The 17,147-nt window shown below is 41.6% G+C and overlaps 1 protein-coding gene across 2 annotated transcripts in view; it reads left to right on the top strand.

Annotated features, from left to right (window-relative positions):
• smek1 (SMEK homolog 1, suppressor of mek1 (Dictyostelium)) overlaps positions 1–17,147 on the top strand; it is a 99,091-nt gene that overhangs the window by 41,689 nt on the left and 40,255 nt on the right. For both annotated transcript variants that reach the window (XM_055640230.1, XM_055640229.1), the window contains exon 4: positions 12,159–12,776. In XM_055640230.1, the coding sequence (XP_055496205.1) occupies positions 12,159–12,776 (618 nt within the window). The remainder of the gene's footprint in view (positions 1–12,158; positions 12,777–17,147) is intronic.

Genomic DNA, 17,147 nt, shown 5'->3' with positions numbered 1-17,147 from the left:
AGGTGTTAAAAGTATAAATGTTGTCAAATGCTTTGTATGTCTTGTTAATATAATTGTGCTGACACAGTGACATCCTAACTTCAAAGACCCAGCTTTGTTTCCAAATACACTATTGCTTTTCATTTAGCTTCCAGCTCAGTTCAACTTTTGAGAAATATGTTTGTAAATTCCAAATTGAGGTTTAATTTGCAAATCTTATTAAATTTCTGTACACAATACATTTTAGTTGGTGTTTGTGGATTTTCGTTAATTCTCAATGGCCTGGGTAACCTTTGCAGCAGCTTTGACCCAACTCATCCAGGGTCTGCCCTGCAAAGTGGTGACATTTATAAAGGTCATGGGTGTCAATTACTGCTGAAAATAAATTTTAGTTTTCAATATTAATACCCCACTTCTTGCTTAATTACACATTTTGCTTTCTGTGTGAAGTGTTTTTAAAAACCACATCCAAATAAGAGATTCAGAAATGTTATTTAAACGGTGAACTATAGATTTAAAATGTGGCCACAAATCTTTATTCTGAAGGTGTATTTAGAATCTGATTGTTACAGATTAATCCACTTGGTCCATTACACCTGCAATACAGCCTTGTATAGGTCCATCCTCCCTATATCTTTTAAAGGTTATTCTGGAGATGGCTTCATTGTATTTTTTTGTGTGTAGTGTATTTTCATGACTAAAAATCCTGTGCATATAAAAATATGTCACCCCCGGCACCCAGTTTAACGATACCCGTACAAATGAACAAGTTCCGACAATAATATTAAATTCAAAATCCACGTGTATACATTCATAACTGCAAGTGGCAGAACTACTTTCCTCTTTATCTCTCCACTTTTAGTAATTGTTCTTCCGAAACAATCTGTTGATGCCATTAGTTACAACACGGCATGGACGAGTTGGGCCGAAGAGCCTGATACCAAGCTGCATAGCTCTGTGACACTTACTTGGTTCAGTAATATGCTGTGGCGTCGGTGAGCATGGTAAGGCACCAGATTCTTTCTGCCTATGGAACAAAGGTTCTTTGGCCAGTGGAGAAGAAAGTGTCCCCGTGCAGAGGTTTTCCTACTCGAAAATTTCCTCCACATTCTCGTTAGCAAATCGTAGTCATTCACTTATTTGGTAATCCAAATCCCCTGGCGCTGCAGTGCATTGAAGCAGCATGTGTACACGACCACTGTTTTGACACTAAGTAGGTCTGAGACTACTGGTAATATTTTAGGGTGCTATTCCAGGCAACTGATCATTTTTAAGATAAAACTGACCATAAAGAGTTAGAAAGGGTATTTTAAGTAATGCCTGTCTGAAAACAAAAATATATGTTCAATTTAAAATAGCTGGCAAATTACTTTTCTAATGGTGGGAAAACAAATTCATTCTATTAATTTAAAACACCCTCATTCAGTATCAAAGCAAGAAAGCCTGGGGTATTTTTTTTCCTTTCTTTGTCAATGGAGTATCCTCCTTTGCAACGTTTTCACGCCAACAAAGTGAAATTCAACTGGCCAGAGAGTTAGAAGGTGACCATATTGGAAAGGAAGAGGATAAAGGGAGTGCAGCGTAGGTTCACCAGGTTAATCCCTGGGATGGTGGGACTGTCATATGCTGAGAGAATGGAGCGGCTGGGCTTGTACACTCTGGAGTTTAGAAGGATGAGAGGAGATCTCATTGAAACATATAAGATTGTTAAGGATTTGGACACGCTCGAGGCAGGAAACTTGTTCCCGATGTTGGGGGAGTCCAGAACCAGGGGCCACAGTTTAAGAATAAGGAGTAAACCATTTAGAACGGAGACGGGGAAACACTTTTTCTCACAGAGAGTTGTGAGATTGTGGAATTCTCTGCCTCAGAGGGTGGTGGAGGCAGGTTCTCTGGATGCTTTCAAGAGAGAGTTAGATAGGGCTCTTAAAAATAGCGGAGTCAGGGGATATGAGGAGAAGGCAGGAACGGGCTTACTGATTGGGGATGATCAGCCATGATAACATTGAATGGCGGTGCTGGCTCGAAGGGCCGAATGGCCTGCTCCTGCACCTATTGTCTAATGTCCAAATTTAAAAAGAATTTTCCAGGAACAGAATTTTCCATTGGAGAATCACGCTTGAAACAATTCCTGAATTTAGCTTGAATGAATGAGTCATAAGACGTCATGAAAAGCTAATGCCACTGCCATACTCTATTCTCCACCTGTCTGCCCCCCCCCCCCCCCCCCCCCCCCCACCGCCCAACCCTCCCCTCCCTGAATTCCGACATGTCACCATTGTAAAGATCTTTGCACCTACTCTGAGTTGCACAGAGTGAAGCAAGGAGTGGTTCTGCACTGATATGAACATTCTGCTTTGACTCCTATGGGGTTTTTTTCACTACAGGTTCTAGAATCTGTCTCTAATGCGTGCATTTTCTTTTGGTTGTCCTCAGCCACCTTGCATTCCTATGTAATTTTCATGAATTGAGAGTGCATTCTGATCGCACAATGAGATTAATGAATGGAAATGACCCCAGTTTAACCAATCTTTCCTCAAACATACACCTTTCCGATCATGCCAACGTCCTTGTAACCCTTGCACCCTCTCTAGCTCAATTACATCATTCCTGCAATGCAGTGATCACAATTGTACAAAATACTAAAGCGTTACCTAGCTAGCGTTGCACGGTCCTAAAATGGCCTCTCTGATTTTAGATTTGGTGCTTCAGAAGGATATAAACTACCTTTTAAACCGATTTATGGATTTTTCCTGTTATCTTCTGAGCATCTGTAACTGTACTCTCCAAGATTCCCATTATTCCTCCACATAACTCAATGACCTCCCATTTATTGCAAATTGCCTTGACTTGTTACACCTCCTTAATTTTATTACCTCACTCTCCTCTATTCTAGCTTTCTCGCCCATAGCACAGATAATCTATATTTCCCACAGACCGAAGTACCCTACCCACCATTACCAACACAGTCAATTCATACACGATCTAACAACTTTTATATTGTGATCCATAAATTTAAATCTAAACCGTAATCTGTCCTTTGACAAGGTGTATAAAATCACAAAGGGATTAGGTATAGAGTAGTTGCACAGTTTTTACCCAGTTGAATCAAAGACCAGAGGACATAACTTTAAGGTGAGGGGGGAAAGGTGGATGGAATGACATGCTGGAGGAGGTAGTTGAGGGAGGCACTATCACAGTGTTTAAATTACATTTGGATAGGTACATGGATAGGATAAGTTTAGAAGGATATGAGCCAAATGCATGCAGGCGGGATAAGAGTAGCTCGGGCATGTAGGTTGGCATGGGCAAGTTAGACTGCAGGGCCTGTTTCCATACTCTAGTTATTTTTAGTTTAGTTTAAAGATACAGCGTGGAAACACCTTCGGCCCGCCTAGTCTGCTCCGACCAGCCACATTAGCACTATCCTACGCACACTAGGGACAATTTACATTTATACCAAGCCAATTAACCTACAAACCTGCACGTCTTTGGAGTGTGGGAGAAAACCCATGCAGTCACGGGGAGAACGTGCACACTCCATACAGATAGCACCAGTAGTCAGGGCTGAACCCGGGTCTTGGGTGCTGCAAGGCAATAGCTCTATCGCTACGCCACCATGCTGCCTAAATTATTTCCTAAAATTATAATGGATCCCAAAGATCTCTAGACCAAAAACACTGGGGTGCTGTTTATTTTGAAACCCAGCAACGCTCCGGTTACAACATTTTGCCCTATTTTTTTAAAACTCACGTAAACAGGGGAGGGTTGGTTGGGGTGGGAAATGTAATTGATCTCATGGGTTAAAAATAGAACAGGAATAGGTTTAATTACAGTTTTCTTTTAAATCTGAAATAATAAAATGGTGTTGTTTGTGAAGAATGATGTAATAGCTATTTTCAGCAATTGTTTTTTTCAGTTTTCACCAAGATTGCCCCAGTGCATTTGTCATCCTGAGTGTCTAAAAAATGATGCATGTATTAAATGTTGTCAATGTTGTTAAGTGTTGTTAGTAGTGTGCTGCTATATTTATTGCATTTGCAAATTTAAAGTAAATAGCACTTATTTGCTAAATATGTTATTCTGTGTGGTCGTATTGGGTGAACTGTAACTGATGTGAAGGTTTCAATGAAGTTGTTTGTTTAGAAATAAAATAAGAGTAAATTATGTTCAGAATGGTTAAATCTTTCATTAATAGTCAAAATCCCAAGCTTGCCGTTTTATGCATAAGCTTGCCAACAGCATGTATAAATAGAAAAAAAGGTGAATTTAGGTTCAGGAGTCAACTGATTAACCTCTCAATAATACCTCCCAACATGAATGTGGTAGGGAACTTCCCCATACAGGAAATAATTCCAGTCAGTGGTGTGGTACAGCATTGCAGTTCTATGATCAGTATGCAGGTGGAGGAGGATGTGGTCTTGAATTTATATTAATCTTCTATTCAAACTATTGAAGTCCTGTTTTGGGCTATCATTGCAGTGGCTTGTTCAACTTCAGATACAGAATTTGCAGTTTTCCATTAGAAGATGAATATTTTAACACTCGTCAAGATGAGTAAAGGTGATTAGTTAAAGTTGATTATTTTAACTTTCCTCTTTTCATTAATTATGAATACAACTGCCCCCTTCTCTCGCCTCCTTTGCAGTCTTCCTTCAAACACCTTTTGTGAAAACTCTATCATGGGGAATTCTTAAACTACAATATTTTTGGAATGCGATAAACCAATTGAGCCCATTAAATTCGCCCTTTTATAATTCAGAACCGCCTTTACCAACCTGATTCATCTTGAAGAATTGTTTTAGCGAAATTGCTGTTGCTTCTCTGGTGACTTTTTTCTTAAACTGTGTGCATTTTTGCTCTAATCTTGTTAAACATGAAATGTAGTTTAAGCTTTTTAGTATACTTGTCGGCATTCTAACCCCAGCCAGTTATGCCGAATGTCCTGGTTTGTGAAATCTTGCTCGATGCCAATTTAGCTCCTGTCATGCAGTTCGAAAACTAACGTTTTTCTCTCTGCTTTTCTTTGATATAATAATTTAACAATAAATTCTTGCACATAGTTTACATTTTTTTAATGTCTTTCTCTTTGGTGAAATCCAAGCATATATTGTCAGCTGCACTGAGGAATTTCCTTGGTCTTCAATCTTTGGTATCTAATTCACCTAATTGAATGTACCTGCTCTATCAGTGGCATACAGCATGAAAACAGGCTCTTCGGCCCAACTCTTCCATGCCGATCAAGGTACCCATCAAAGGTAGACAAAAATGCTGGAGAAACTGGGTGAGGCAGCATCTATGGAGTGAAGGAATGGATGATGTTTTGGTTCGAGCCCCTTCTTCAGACTAATGAGGGGGTGGGGGGGGGGCAGGGCAGGAAGAAGAAAGGAAGAGGCTGAGACAGTGGCTGTGGGAGAACTGGGAAGGAGAGGGAAAAGAGGGAGAAAGCAAGGTCTACCTGAAATTGGGGAAGTCAGTATTCATACCGCTGGGGTGTAAACTACCCAAGCAAAATATGAGGTGACTCTCCTCCAATTTACAATGGGATTCATTCTGGCCATGGAGGAGGCCCAGGACCCATCAACGTTAGTTCCAGGTTTTCTGTGTTCGACCCATATCCCTTCAAACCTTCCATTTCAATATATCTGTCCTAATGTATTATAAATGTTAATACAATTCTGCCCCAATCACTTCCTCTGGCTATGGAGATTAGCATATTGATTACAGTATTCTACTAACAACCAGAGGCCTAGACTTTGAATGCTCGTCCCGAAGAATGTGAAGTCTTAAATCTCATCAATTTCAATACACAAGGAAACACATTAAAAAAAAAAGAATACAGACATAACAATAATAAAGAGATTTAAACATAAAAACATCCCCCCCCACAATGGTTCCCATTATGAGGGAAGCCACAAAGTCCAGTCCCCATCCCCACCCATAGTCGGGCCTATTGAGGCCTCCGCAGTCTCCTTTACGGAGGCCGGATGTTCCAGGCCGTTCTCGCCGGGAGATGGTGCTCCGGCGTCGGGAGAACACTCTCAGCGGCTTGGGATACCTGGAACGGCTGCTTTCTTACTGGAGACCACGGCTTCCAAAGCCAACAAGGCCGCGCTGGATGGAGCTCCACCACTGGCGATCTCGCCGTGAGATCTAAGGCTCCCGATGTTAAAGTCAGCGCTGCCGCCCGCGGCTGGCCACTGCACAGACCCGCAGCTCCGCAATGTTTTTCTCGGCGATCTCAGCTCACCGGAGTTCCAGTGCGGCGACCCAGGCAAGGCATCGCCCGCTCCGCGATAGTGCTCCAGCGCTGTGCCGCCGCCGAAACCAAGGTTCTGGCCAGGTCCCCTCAGGAAACGCCGAGCCAGGCCCCGCTGGTAGGCTGCGAGGACGGGTGGAAAGTGCATCCCGGAAAAAAACTGCTTCTCCGACCAGGTAGGGACCCTGAAAAGTAGTTTCCCCCTTCCCCCACCACCCCCCACATAAAAAAGACTAGAACTCCAAAAAACAAAACACTAAAACTCACTAAAAATAAAAAAAATGAATGAAAAAATGAACAGCTGCAGGCTGGGCAGCCATACCATACAGGACGGCACCCCCGTCCATAAATAATTAACTCAATTCGTATGACGAACCTTATTGCACATAAATTAATTACTGAGATTATTAATGTTACAGTAGTCGCTATCTTTGAAAAGTATTTCATTAACTAGAAGCAGGTTACAAATGTCTTGAGGTCAATTTATTGACATATGTTCACAATTATAGTAGTGTGGTAGCAAATATCCTGAGCCGTTGCTTTGGATAAAATCAATGGACTAAAATGTAAAATTTCTACCTCTAATTCTACCTTGATAGACTATATGCTGAGGAAAAGATTCAAACAACTGGATTGTTTTTCTCCTATGTAGTTCTGTAACATACATCTGTATCAGATTTTGGAAGAGATTCATTTGTTGAAATTTGTGTGCTTCTGATAAAATATCACATTGCTTTGAGTCTGCTCATTAAACTAGTTTGTGCTATAATTAGTATTTTGCAGTACATGTATGATGAGTAACACTTAGCAGAAATCCAGGAAACACGAGCACTTCATGCAAGCCAAACAGGAAAAAATCCATGCAATAGAACCAAATGCAACCATCTCACAATCATGATCTAAACAAAAGTCTTCAGGCATGTCACATCTGAGGGCAAAGAGCAAACATCAAGAGTTGGCTCTAAGAATGCTCCATGGAACATAAAACAATTTAGTTTAGAAATGCTTTATGGTTGTAGGATCTTTTTGGCTGACCAAATCCATGCCGACCAATCACCCAAGTGCTATGTTATCCTTTTTTATCTTCCACTCCATGCATGCGAGAGATAATTTTTATTTATGGAGGTCATTTAAGCTAGAAGCCCGCATGTCGTTGGGATGTGGGAGGAAACTGGAGCATCAGAAGGAAACCCATACGGTCACAGGAAGAACGTTAAAGCTGCACAAAGACAGGCCCGAGGTCAGCATCAAACCCGGGTCTCTGGTGCAGTGAGGCAGCTGCTCCAGCAGCTATGCCACTGTGCTGCATCAGTATAGCACAGGAACAAACCCTTTCGCCCAAAATGTCCATGTCAAACATGATGCCAAGTTAAATACATTTTCTCTGCCTGCACATGATCCATATCCCTCCATTCCCTGCATATCCATGTGCTTATTTAAAAGTCTCTTAAATGCCACTATCGTATGTGCTTCCCCCATCATTCCTGGCAGTGCGTTCCAGGCACCCACCTCTTTTTTAAATTTGCCCCTGCACATATACTTTAAACATGGCCCTTCTCATGTTAAATCTATGCCTACTACTCTTTGTCATTTTTCCCCCTGGGCAAAAAGGTTCTGACTGTTTACCCTATCTATGCTCCATCCTGGTCAATTTTGAAGCCCCATGAGCGAGTAATAGAAAGGAGGCCAAAGCATTCACAACCATCCATCCCGGCATCTCCCTGAGATCTTCACCATTGCGGAAGCCAACTTTAAGGTTGACACTAACATACCAAAGAATGTGTGATATGGGTGCTTTGAGAGCAGACAAGTCCTGAGTTATAATACCAAAGAACTAGCAACACCTCCAGCCAAGCTATTTCAGTACAATACTGGCATCTACCAGTCAAAATGGAAGATTGTCCAGGTGCATCTCATTCACTGAGAGCATAGAAAATAGGTGCATTTGGCCCTTTGACCCAGCACGGCCATTCAATATGATCATAGAAACATAGAAAATAGGTGCAGGAGTAGGACATTCGGCCCTTCGAGCCTGCACCGCCATTCAATATGATCATGGCTGATCATCCAACTCAGTATCCTGTACCTGCCTTCTCTCCATACCCCCTGATCCCTTGAGCCGCAAGGGCCACATCTAACTCCCTCTTAAATATGGCCAATGAACTGGCCTCAACTACCTTCTGTGGCAGAGAATTCCACAGATTCACCATTCTCTGTGTGAAAAATGTTTTTCTCATTTCGGTCCTAAAAGTTTTCCCCCTTATCCTTAAACTGTGACCCCTTGTTCTGGACTTCTCCAACATCGGGAACAATCTTCCTGCATCTAGCCTGTCCAACCCCTTAAGAATTTTGTAAGTTTCTATAAGATCCCCCCTCAATCTTCTAAATTCTAGCGAGTACAAGCTGAGTCTATCCAGTCTTTTTTCATATGAAAGTCCTGACATCCCAGGAATCAGTCTGGTGAACCTTCTTTGTACTCCCTCTATGGCAAGAATGTCTTTCCTCAGATTAGGAGACCAAAACTCCAGGTGTGGTCTCACCAAAACCCTGTACAACTGCAGTAGAACCTCCTTGCTCCTATACTCAAATCATTTTGCTATGAATGCTAACATACCATTCGCTTTCTTCACTGCCTGCTGCATCTGCATGCCTACTTTCAATGACTGGTGTACCATGACACCCAGGTCTCGTTGCATCTCCCCTTTTCCTAATCAGCCACCATTCAGATAATAGTCTACTTTCCTGTTTTTGCCACCAAAGTGGATAACCTCACATTTATCCACATTATACTGCATCTGCCATGCATTTGCCCACTCTCCCAACCTATCCAAGTCACCTTGCAGCCTTCTAGCATCCTCCTCACAGCTAACGCTGCCCCCCAGCTTCGTGTCATCCGCAAACTTGTAGATGTTTCATTCAATTCCCTCGTCCAGATCATTAATATATATTGTAAATAGCTGGGGTCCCAGCACTGAGCCTTGCGGTACCCCACTAGTCACCGCCTGCCATTCTGAAAAGGACCCGTTTACTCCTACTCTTTGCTTCCTGTCTGCCAGCCAGTTCTCTATCCACATCAATACTGAACCCCCAATACCGTGTGCTTTAAGTTTGCATACTAATCTCTTCTGTGGGACCTTGTCGAAAGCCTTCTGAAAGTCCAGATATAACACATCCACTGGTTCTCCCTTATCCACTCTACTAGTTACATCCTCGAAAAATTCTATAAGATTCGTCAGACATGATTTACCTTTCATAAATCCATGCCTACTTTGTTCAATGATTTCACTACTTCCAAATGTGCTGCTATCCCATCATGGCTGATCATCCAAAATCATTATCTCGTTCCTGTTTTCTCCCCTTGTCCCTTGATTCCGTTAGCCCAGACAGCATAGAGCAGTACAATTCCAAGCTAGTTAACTACCTGCCATTCAGTCTACCCTATGATTAGCAAAGTGATGGAAGATGTTTTTTGGCAGGTGCTATCAGGCAGCACTTACTAATTAATAACCTGCATGCCAGTATGCAATTTGTGTTTCACTGAGACCACTTGACTCATGGCCTTGTCACATCATTAGCCCAAATAAAAATGGGATGATTATTTTGCTGGAGAAGACTAAATTAGAGAGATGTGAGTAATGAGGTTATAAAGGGGTTTTAAATTTCCAAATTAACTGGACTGGGTTATTGTGAGGGATTCGGAGACGGAAGACATATTAAAGTTTATCTAGGGGTACTTTTTAAACTAGCACATAATCTGACCAGAAAAGAAGCAGTGCTCGGGGACCTAATCTTGGATAATGAGTGAGACGTCAAGTGTTTAGATTATCAATGGGAGAGTATTTTATAGATGGACCATAACACAAAGGTATTTGTTGAAAGGGATACGGATGGTATGGAAATTGAAGGATTGAAGGTAATTGGTAATGAAGGATTTTCAGTATCATAAGACAGGACCTACCAAAATTCGACTAGGAACAGCTACTTGCAGGTAAAAAAGACACAAAACTATATGATGGAGGGGAAAGATTTAATTCCAATGGTTAGAATTGTACTTGGCACAAAGGAAAAGGGATGACTGTTAGAAATTTAGTTTTCTATGCCATGTTCTTCGTCATTCGGCTGCTTCCTCAATGAACTGTCTTTAACCAGAAGGTCAGAAGTGGAGATGTTTGCATATTATTCCTTGAATTTTGTTTCCATTTGCAACTCAACAGTTTGTGTTTGCATTCAGCAAGGCCCAGACAACATTCAGACATGCAGCTATGTGGCATATATGATATATTCTAGTTGTATTGTATGTACGAGGCAATGATCATTCTAACAATAGTCAAATCAATTATCCTTGTTCGTACTATCAAGTGAAACATCCACTACTGTGCTCACTGATACCCAGGTTTGCAGGGAGTTTTGATCTGTAGACGTCTTCACAGCCATGGACCAAAATGCTAACGGCCATCAAGGTAGCATTTGACAAGTGTGATATTAAGTGGTGTCACTAAAATTAAATCAAGAAAAAAACACTCCAGTAGTTGGATTAAACGCAAAAGATTTAACGTGCTACCCAACAATGAGCCGTCTCCTGCCAACATCCTTGAACACCTTTGATCGGAAATTCAACATGAAATCAGTTGGCACAAGAACAAGTTAGAGGTGAGTGTGGTGTGGCAGGTTACTCACCTAATGCACCACAAAGGCTTTCTACCACTTGTGGGGCCCAAGGGAGGAATCTCTTGATGAGTGTAGTTGCGGAAGCTCACTATCCACAGGATGCAAGTCCGTGTGACCGGGTTCCTATCCCCTACTGAATCATTCATTCTCTCCTTCACTGGTGCACTGTGGATGCCGTATGAACCATCTGCAAAATGAACTGCAGTTTTTCACCGTGGCTATTCCAACAGCTGCACCTCAAACCCGCTCTCAAATACATGTCTGTTACCATCAAGAACAAAGGCAGAAGGTACAAGGTACATCAGGGTCCCCTCCCAAGTTGCAGACCAGCTTGATTTGAGAATTGATGGCCATTTCTTCATCATCATGCTACAAATCATGGAGCTCCCTCCTCATCAGCACCGTGGGGCCACCTTCACCAGGAGGAGCGTGGTTGTACAAGGAGACAATTAGCAATGAAAACAAAATGCTTTTAAAGACTAGGTACTATCCAAAATGAATTTCTGGCAGTTTTATAGGATTTTATTGATTTGAAAACTCTTTAGTAGAGCTTGTAATAAGGTTGAAAGGTTTAAGATTAGTAATGCTCAGCTTAAAGATGATGTCATGTATACACGTGGTTTGTCTTACGTGTTGCTTTAAGTCTGCTGATACAAGTTCAAGTTCAAAATTTCATGCTAATGCAAATATATTTTCGTATGAAATCAGCTGGTTTCTTATCTAAAAGCTTGAACTTGCTGTGTGATTAAAACATAGTTAACTAAAAATTTTAATATGCAGTGCTTGCCATTAAAATACTTGGTGTGCACCATCTAAAGCATGCAGAGCATGTGTTTCTAGGGATGCATTACAGCAGATGCATAATGTGTTTCGTGCATGCAATCTCACCAGAATTTGCAGATTTCTTTTAACATGGCGATCTCCTAACTATGACCGCTATTTAGTTTAGTTTATCATCACTTGTACCGAGGAGCAATGAAAAGTTTTTTGTTTAATGTTTTCTGTTGGAAAAGCATATTATCTATTAATTTCTATCTGCATCATTTCCAGTTTTGATCTTTGGTGATCGCCTTTAGAATTACTAGTAAAAATATCGACATATGAAGGAGGATTTGTCAGGCGACAGAATCACACGTGGCAATTAATTGTATCTTCAGTTGAGGTTATATCACAAATGCTCGAACTCGTGCATGGTTACTTTTAATGAAAGAGGTTTTACTCCAAACTAATTCTACCTGTTCCTTCCTGGCAGGTCCAAGGCAAGGACCCCTCAGTGGACATTACGCAGGAACTCGTGGAAGAGTCTGAGGAGGAGCGTTTTGATGACATGTCATCTCCAGGTTTGGAGCTTCCACCGTGTGAGCTGAGCAGACTGGAAGAGCTGGCAGAACTGGTCGCTGCATCGCTACCCTCGCCCCTGCGGCGAGAGAAGCTGGCACTTGCACTGGAAAACGAGGGCTACATAAAGAAACTCTTGGAACTCTTTCACGTGTGTGAGGACTTGGAAAACGTCGAAGGACTGCACCACTTGTACGAAATAATCAAGGGAATTTTCCTTTTGAACAGAACTGCACTTTTTGAAGTCATGTTTTCAGAAGAATGTATAATGGACGTAATAGGATGCCTAGAATATGACCCTACTTTATCCCTGCCAAGAAAACACAGAGAATTCCTGACAAAGACAGCTAAGTTTAAAGAGGTTATTCCCATATCTGACCCAGAACTTAAACAGAAAATTCATCAGACGTACAGAGTGCAGTACATACAGGATATGGTTCTACCTACACCCTCCGTATTTGAGGAAAACATGTTATCAACACTTCACTCCTTCATCTTTTTTAATAAAGTTGAAATAGTTGGTATGCTTCAGGTAAGCAGATTGCACCTTTCATCACCTGATGGAAATGTTCATTCGGATCAGTTTATTGTTATATACATCTAGGTACAATGAAATCCTTTGTTTTCATGAAGCCCGGTACACATGCAGTGAATTTCGATACAGCAATAAATACAACCACTGTTGAGAATCAGAAGACTGATGCAAAGATTGTAGTGCAATTTAAAGTAGTACAGTTAAAAAAAAAAACAGGTGCAATAACTAAATTGACTGAATGAGGTAGTGTAAATGGATGTGGCAGCACCTCCAGGAAGGGGGTGTGAAACAGGTGATTGGTTCAGGAGTTGATAGCAATGGAGAACAAACCGTTCTTAAGTCTGGACGTCTGAGCTTTCAAGCTCTTTATCTTCTCACAGAAGGTAGAAGGGAATGGCCAGGGCAATACTTGGACCGTAACAATATTTCCAGCTACATTGCTGTAATACATTTTGAAGCCTGTGATAGATCGGGGTGTGTTCGGGAAGCCAAGAACAGAAAGCTGAAAGCTGCCATACCAGGCTGAGATGCATCCCGTCAGAATAATTTCTTCAGGTATAGTTGCTGCTTCACAGTGCCAGCGAACCGGGTTCAACCCCAACCTTGGGTGCTGTCTGTGTGGTGTTTGCGGGTTCTCCCTGTGACCACTTGGGTTTCCTGCGGGTGCCGAAGTTTACTCCCACATTGAAAAGGCGTGAGTTTGTAGGTTAATTGGCCTCCTTAAAATTGCCCCAATTGTGTTCGGATTAGTGTGTTAATATTAGTGTGAGCGGGTGGTCAGTTAGATGTTCTTTATTGTCAAGGTCATCCAGAACTAAACGAGTTGCAAGGGAGATGGTATCCTCCATAGTCCTATCTTTCCGGCACACAAGGTGCAAGAGGTCTAGATTGTCCAGACGGCTGGCACGGATGTGGGATATTACCAATCTGTCAAAGCACTTCATCATGGTCGATGTTGGAACGACTGGGTGAGATTGTCAGTAAGATTGTTAAGGGCTTGGACACACTAGAGGCAGGAAATATGTTCCCGATGTTGGGGGAGTTTAGAACCAGGGGCCACAGTTTAAGAATAAGGAGTAAGCCATTTAGAACGGAGACGAGGAAACACTTTTTCTCACAGAGAGTGGAGAGTCTGTGGAATTCTCTGCTGGGCAGTGGAGGCAGGTTCTCTGGATGCTTTCAAGAGAGAGCTAGATAGGGCTCTTAAAAATAGCGGAGTCAGGGGATATGGAGAGAAGGCAGGAACGGGGTACTGATTGGGGATACTCAGCCATGATCACATTGAATGGCGGCGCTGGCTCGAAGGGCCAAATGGCCTCCTCCTGCACCTATTGTCTATAAAGTCACCTTACATTTGGGGACTGGATTGATGGATGTTTCCTTCAGGCAGATGTGGACAGTAAGTTGAAATGAGAGGTTTAATATAGTGATACAAAATAGACGTGCAATTATGTTTTGATGTAAGTTTCCTTATGGGCGTTTCAGAAAGCTTTTGAAACGTTTCAAAAGTATTCAGTAATGTAAATGTGGATTTTTGTCCTTGCAAAGACTTGACGCATTTTACTGTTGAAATGAGGTAATAGTCTTCACTAATATTTCAAGACTTTTGATGGCATTGAGCCCAATTTGTGGTGATAAAAGCAGCACACCAGAAGCATTTATTAATAGTGCAAACTGTTTTCATGAGCAGTGATGATATATGCTAACTTGGCAAGATTGCAATGCTTAACACTTATTATATTGTGAGTATTGCTTCTGAATTTAGAAGCCACTTCAAACTTATCTCTGTTTATACTTCTCGCTGTACAACCCATCTTAAAAGGGACTGCTCTTGTGTTTGGTTTTATGAAAAGATGTTTAGTTTAGAGATACACGGTAGAGAAACTGGCCCTTTGGGTCACTCTGCGCCAACCAACAATCATCCTTGCACCAGTTCTATCCTACACACTAGGGACAATTTATAGAGGGCTGATTAACATACAGACCTGCACATCTGTGGAATGTGGGGGGGGGGGGGACCGGAGCAGCCGGAGAAAACCCATGTGGTCACTGGGAGAACGTACAAACTCTGTAGAGACAACACCCATGGTCAGGAGCGAACCCATTAGGCAGCAACTCTACCGCTGTGCCACTGAGCCACCCTGATTTCTTGGTTCACTATCAGTGTAGAAGTAAAATTAATTTGTTACTAGAAAAACACCAATGTTTTTTTTTTAATTTTAATGTATTTTACATGTCTCACTACCTGAGGTGGTTTACATGTTTGATTTAATTGAAGATTGGCATCCTCCTGTCCTATCTCATGTGTGTTATAGATTGCAGATGTTTACTTCTGAGACATTGCTGACCTCCTTCCGCCTCACCCACAGGGGAAGGTTACAGGCACTGGGAGGTTGGGAGGATTGCGGTTGTGTAAGGATAAGGCTACAAAGGTATTACATGAAAAAAATTACACAACCTTAAATAAATAGTGGAAGGTGGAAGAAGGGTGTGAGGTTTGATGTTCTTTCAATTAGAGGCAGAGAGAGAGAGAGGCAATTATAGGTCAGTGATGACACTGAATCTTGATAGGGAAAGACTATCACATTTTGGCTGAAGTGGATGTTACGTAAGCAGAAGAATTTGAGGTATGAGTGAGAAGACAAGGGATTTGTATTCTTGGTACAAATGTTTATGTGCTGAGTGTGCTAGTGACTGAGTAGGCTAGTCACCGCTGCTACAATGCTTTGTGCATTGAAGAGTTGAAGTGAGAGGGGGAAAAATGAAAGGGGACTTGAGGGGCAAGTTTCTCACAGAAGAGGATAGTTGGTATATGGAACGACTTGCCAGAGGAAGTGGTAGAGATGGATACAATTATTACATTTAAAATACATTTCTTTCGGTATATGTTTTTTTTTTTGTAGGGATATGGGCCAAAAACTGATAAATAGTACTGCTCATGTAGGCACCTTGGTCGGCAGTGTTCGGCTGAATGATCTACTTCATGCTGTACAACTCTTCCTATTGTCATTATGTGAGGCAGACCTGGGTGATAATCTTTCACAAGTTGGTGTAGATATTCCACTTTCATATTTACCTTGAACATTAATATAATTTTGCTCACCTTGAGGATGTGTTGTGGCTGAGCTCAGAGAAAAGCCTGCTTCCAGAACGTGGAGCTTTGGCTTTCCAGTGAAGTTGATAATAGATCACTACTTTGATTCTTGTTGTTGAGGAGAAGAAGCTAATGTTGTATATTGATGTGAGTATTTGTGCAGTGCTTCCAGAACGTGGAGCAGGAGTTTGGCTTTGCCAGTGAATCATCCAACTCAGTTCCCGTACCTGCCTTCTCTCCATAATAGATCACTCCCTCTTAAATATAGCCAATGAACTGGCCTCAACTACCCTCTGTTGTTGAGCGTGAAAAAAGAAAAGATTTCCCCTTTATCCTTAGCTACTTCCCTAACATGGGAACAATCTACCTGTAACCTATTAAGATTTTGCAAGTTTCTATAGATATTTGAGAGTGCTATCCAGAAAGACAGTCTAACACAGACAATGGCAATTGCTGTTTGGACTCCCAGGTGTGGTCTCACCAAGACCCTGAGAATCTCACAAAAATCCTTTTGCAATGAAAGTAACATAAAAGTTTGAATGACTGTGTACCATTCATACACTTGCCTTAACCTCATTAGCCTATCTTTCACTCCTTGAGAATCTCACAAAACCAAGTTAAAAGTTTGAATGTGTAATTCATACACTTGCCTTTATTAGCGTGGCTTTTCTCCAAGATTTTCGATTTTCTCCCACATTCCAAAGATGTACAGGTTTGTCGGTTAAATGGCTTGGTCTAAATGTAAAATTGTCCCTAATATGTGTAGGATAGTGTTAATGTGCAGGGATCGTTGATTGGTGTGGACTCTGGGCTGCTGGGTCTGTTTCTGCATTGTATCTCTAAACTAAACTAATCAACTAACCAATCTTGAACCTTCGACATTACGGCATTCAATGCACAAAGCATTGCAGCAGCAGTGACTAGAATTTGAATGACCACATTGTACATCAAGAGCACAAAACTAGCCAAATTTGCAGCATTGCCTTTGGTCTGTACATATTCAGCTGAGATCTGAACTGACGCACGCTGGCATCTGGCCATAATTATATTAAGGGTCAACATTATATCTTTGTCCCTAAATGTGGATGAAAATTATTTCCTCCTTTTAAGTTGCTTTTAAGAAACCCTTAAGTTTTATATTCAAGCCCTGTTACAACATTTGAACATGTTATTCTCAGTTATTTCAGTGCTGTAATTCTTTCACTGCCAAAGATCCTGTTATTTGCATCGATGTTGATAATTCATACATATTTAAGTGGCACATATAACTGTTT

Source organism: Leucoraja erinacea, chromosome 9, assembly GCF_028641065.1.
Source record: "Leucoraja erinacea ecotype New England chromosome 9, Leri_hhj_1, whole genome shotgun sequence".
Taxonomy (NCBI): Eukaryota; Metazoa; Chordata; class Chondrichthyes; order Rajiformes; family Rajidae; genus Leucoraja; species Leucoraja erinaceus.
The sequence above is the reverse complement of the archived record's forward strand: the minus strand, read 5'-3'. Positions and strand labels throughout refer to the sequence as shown.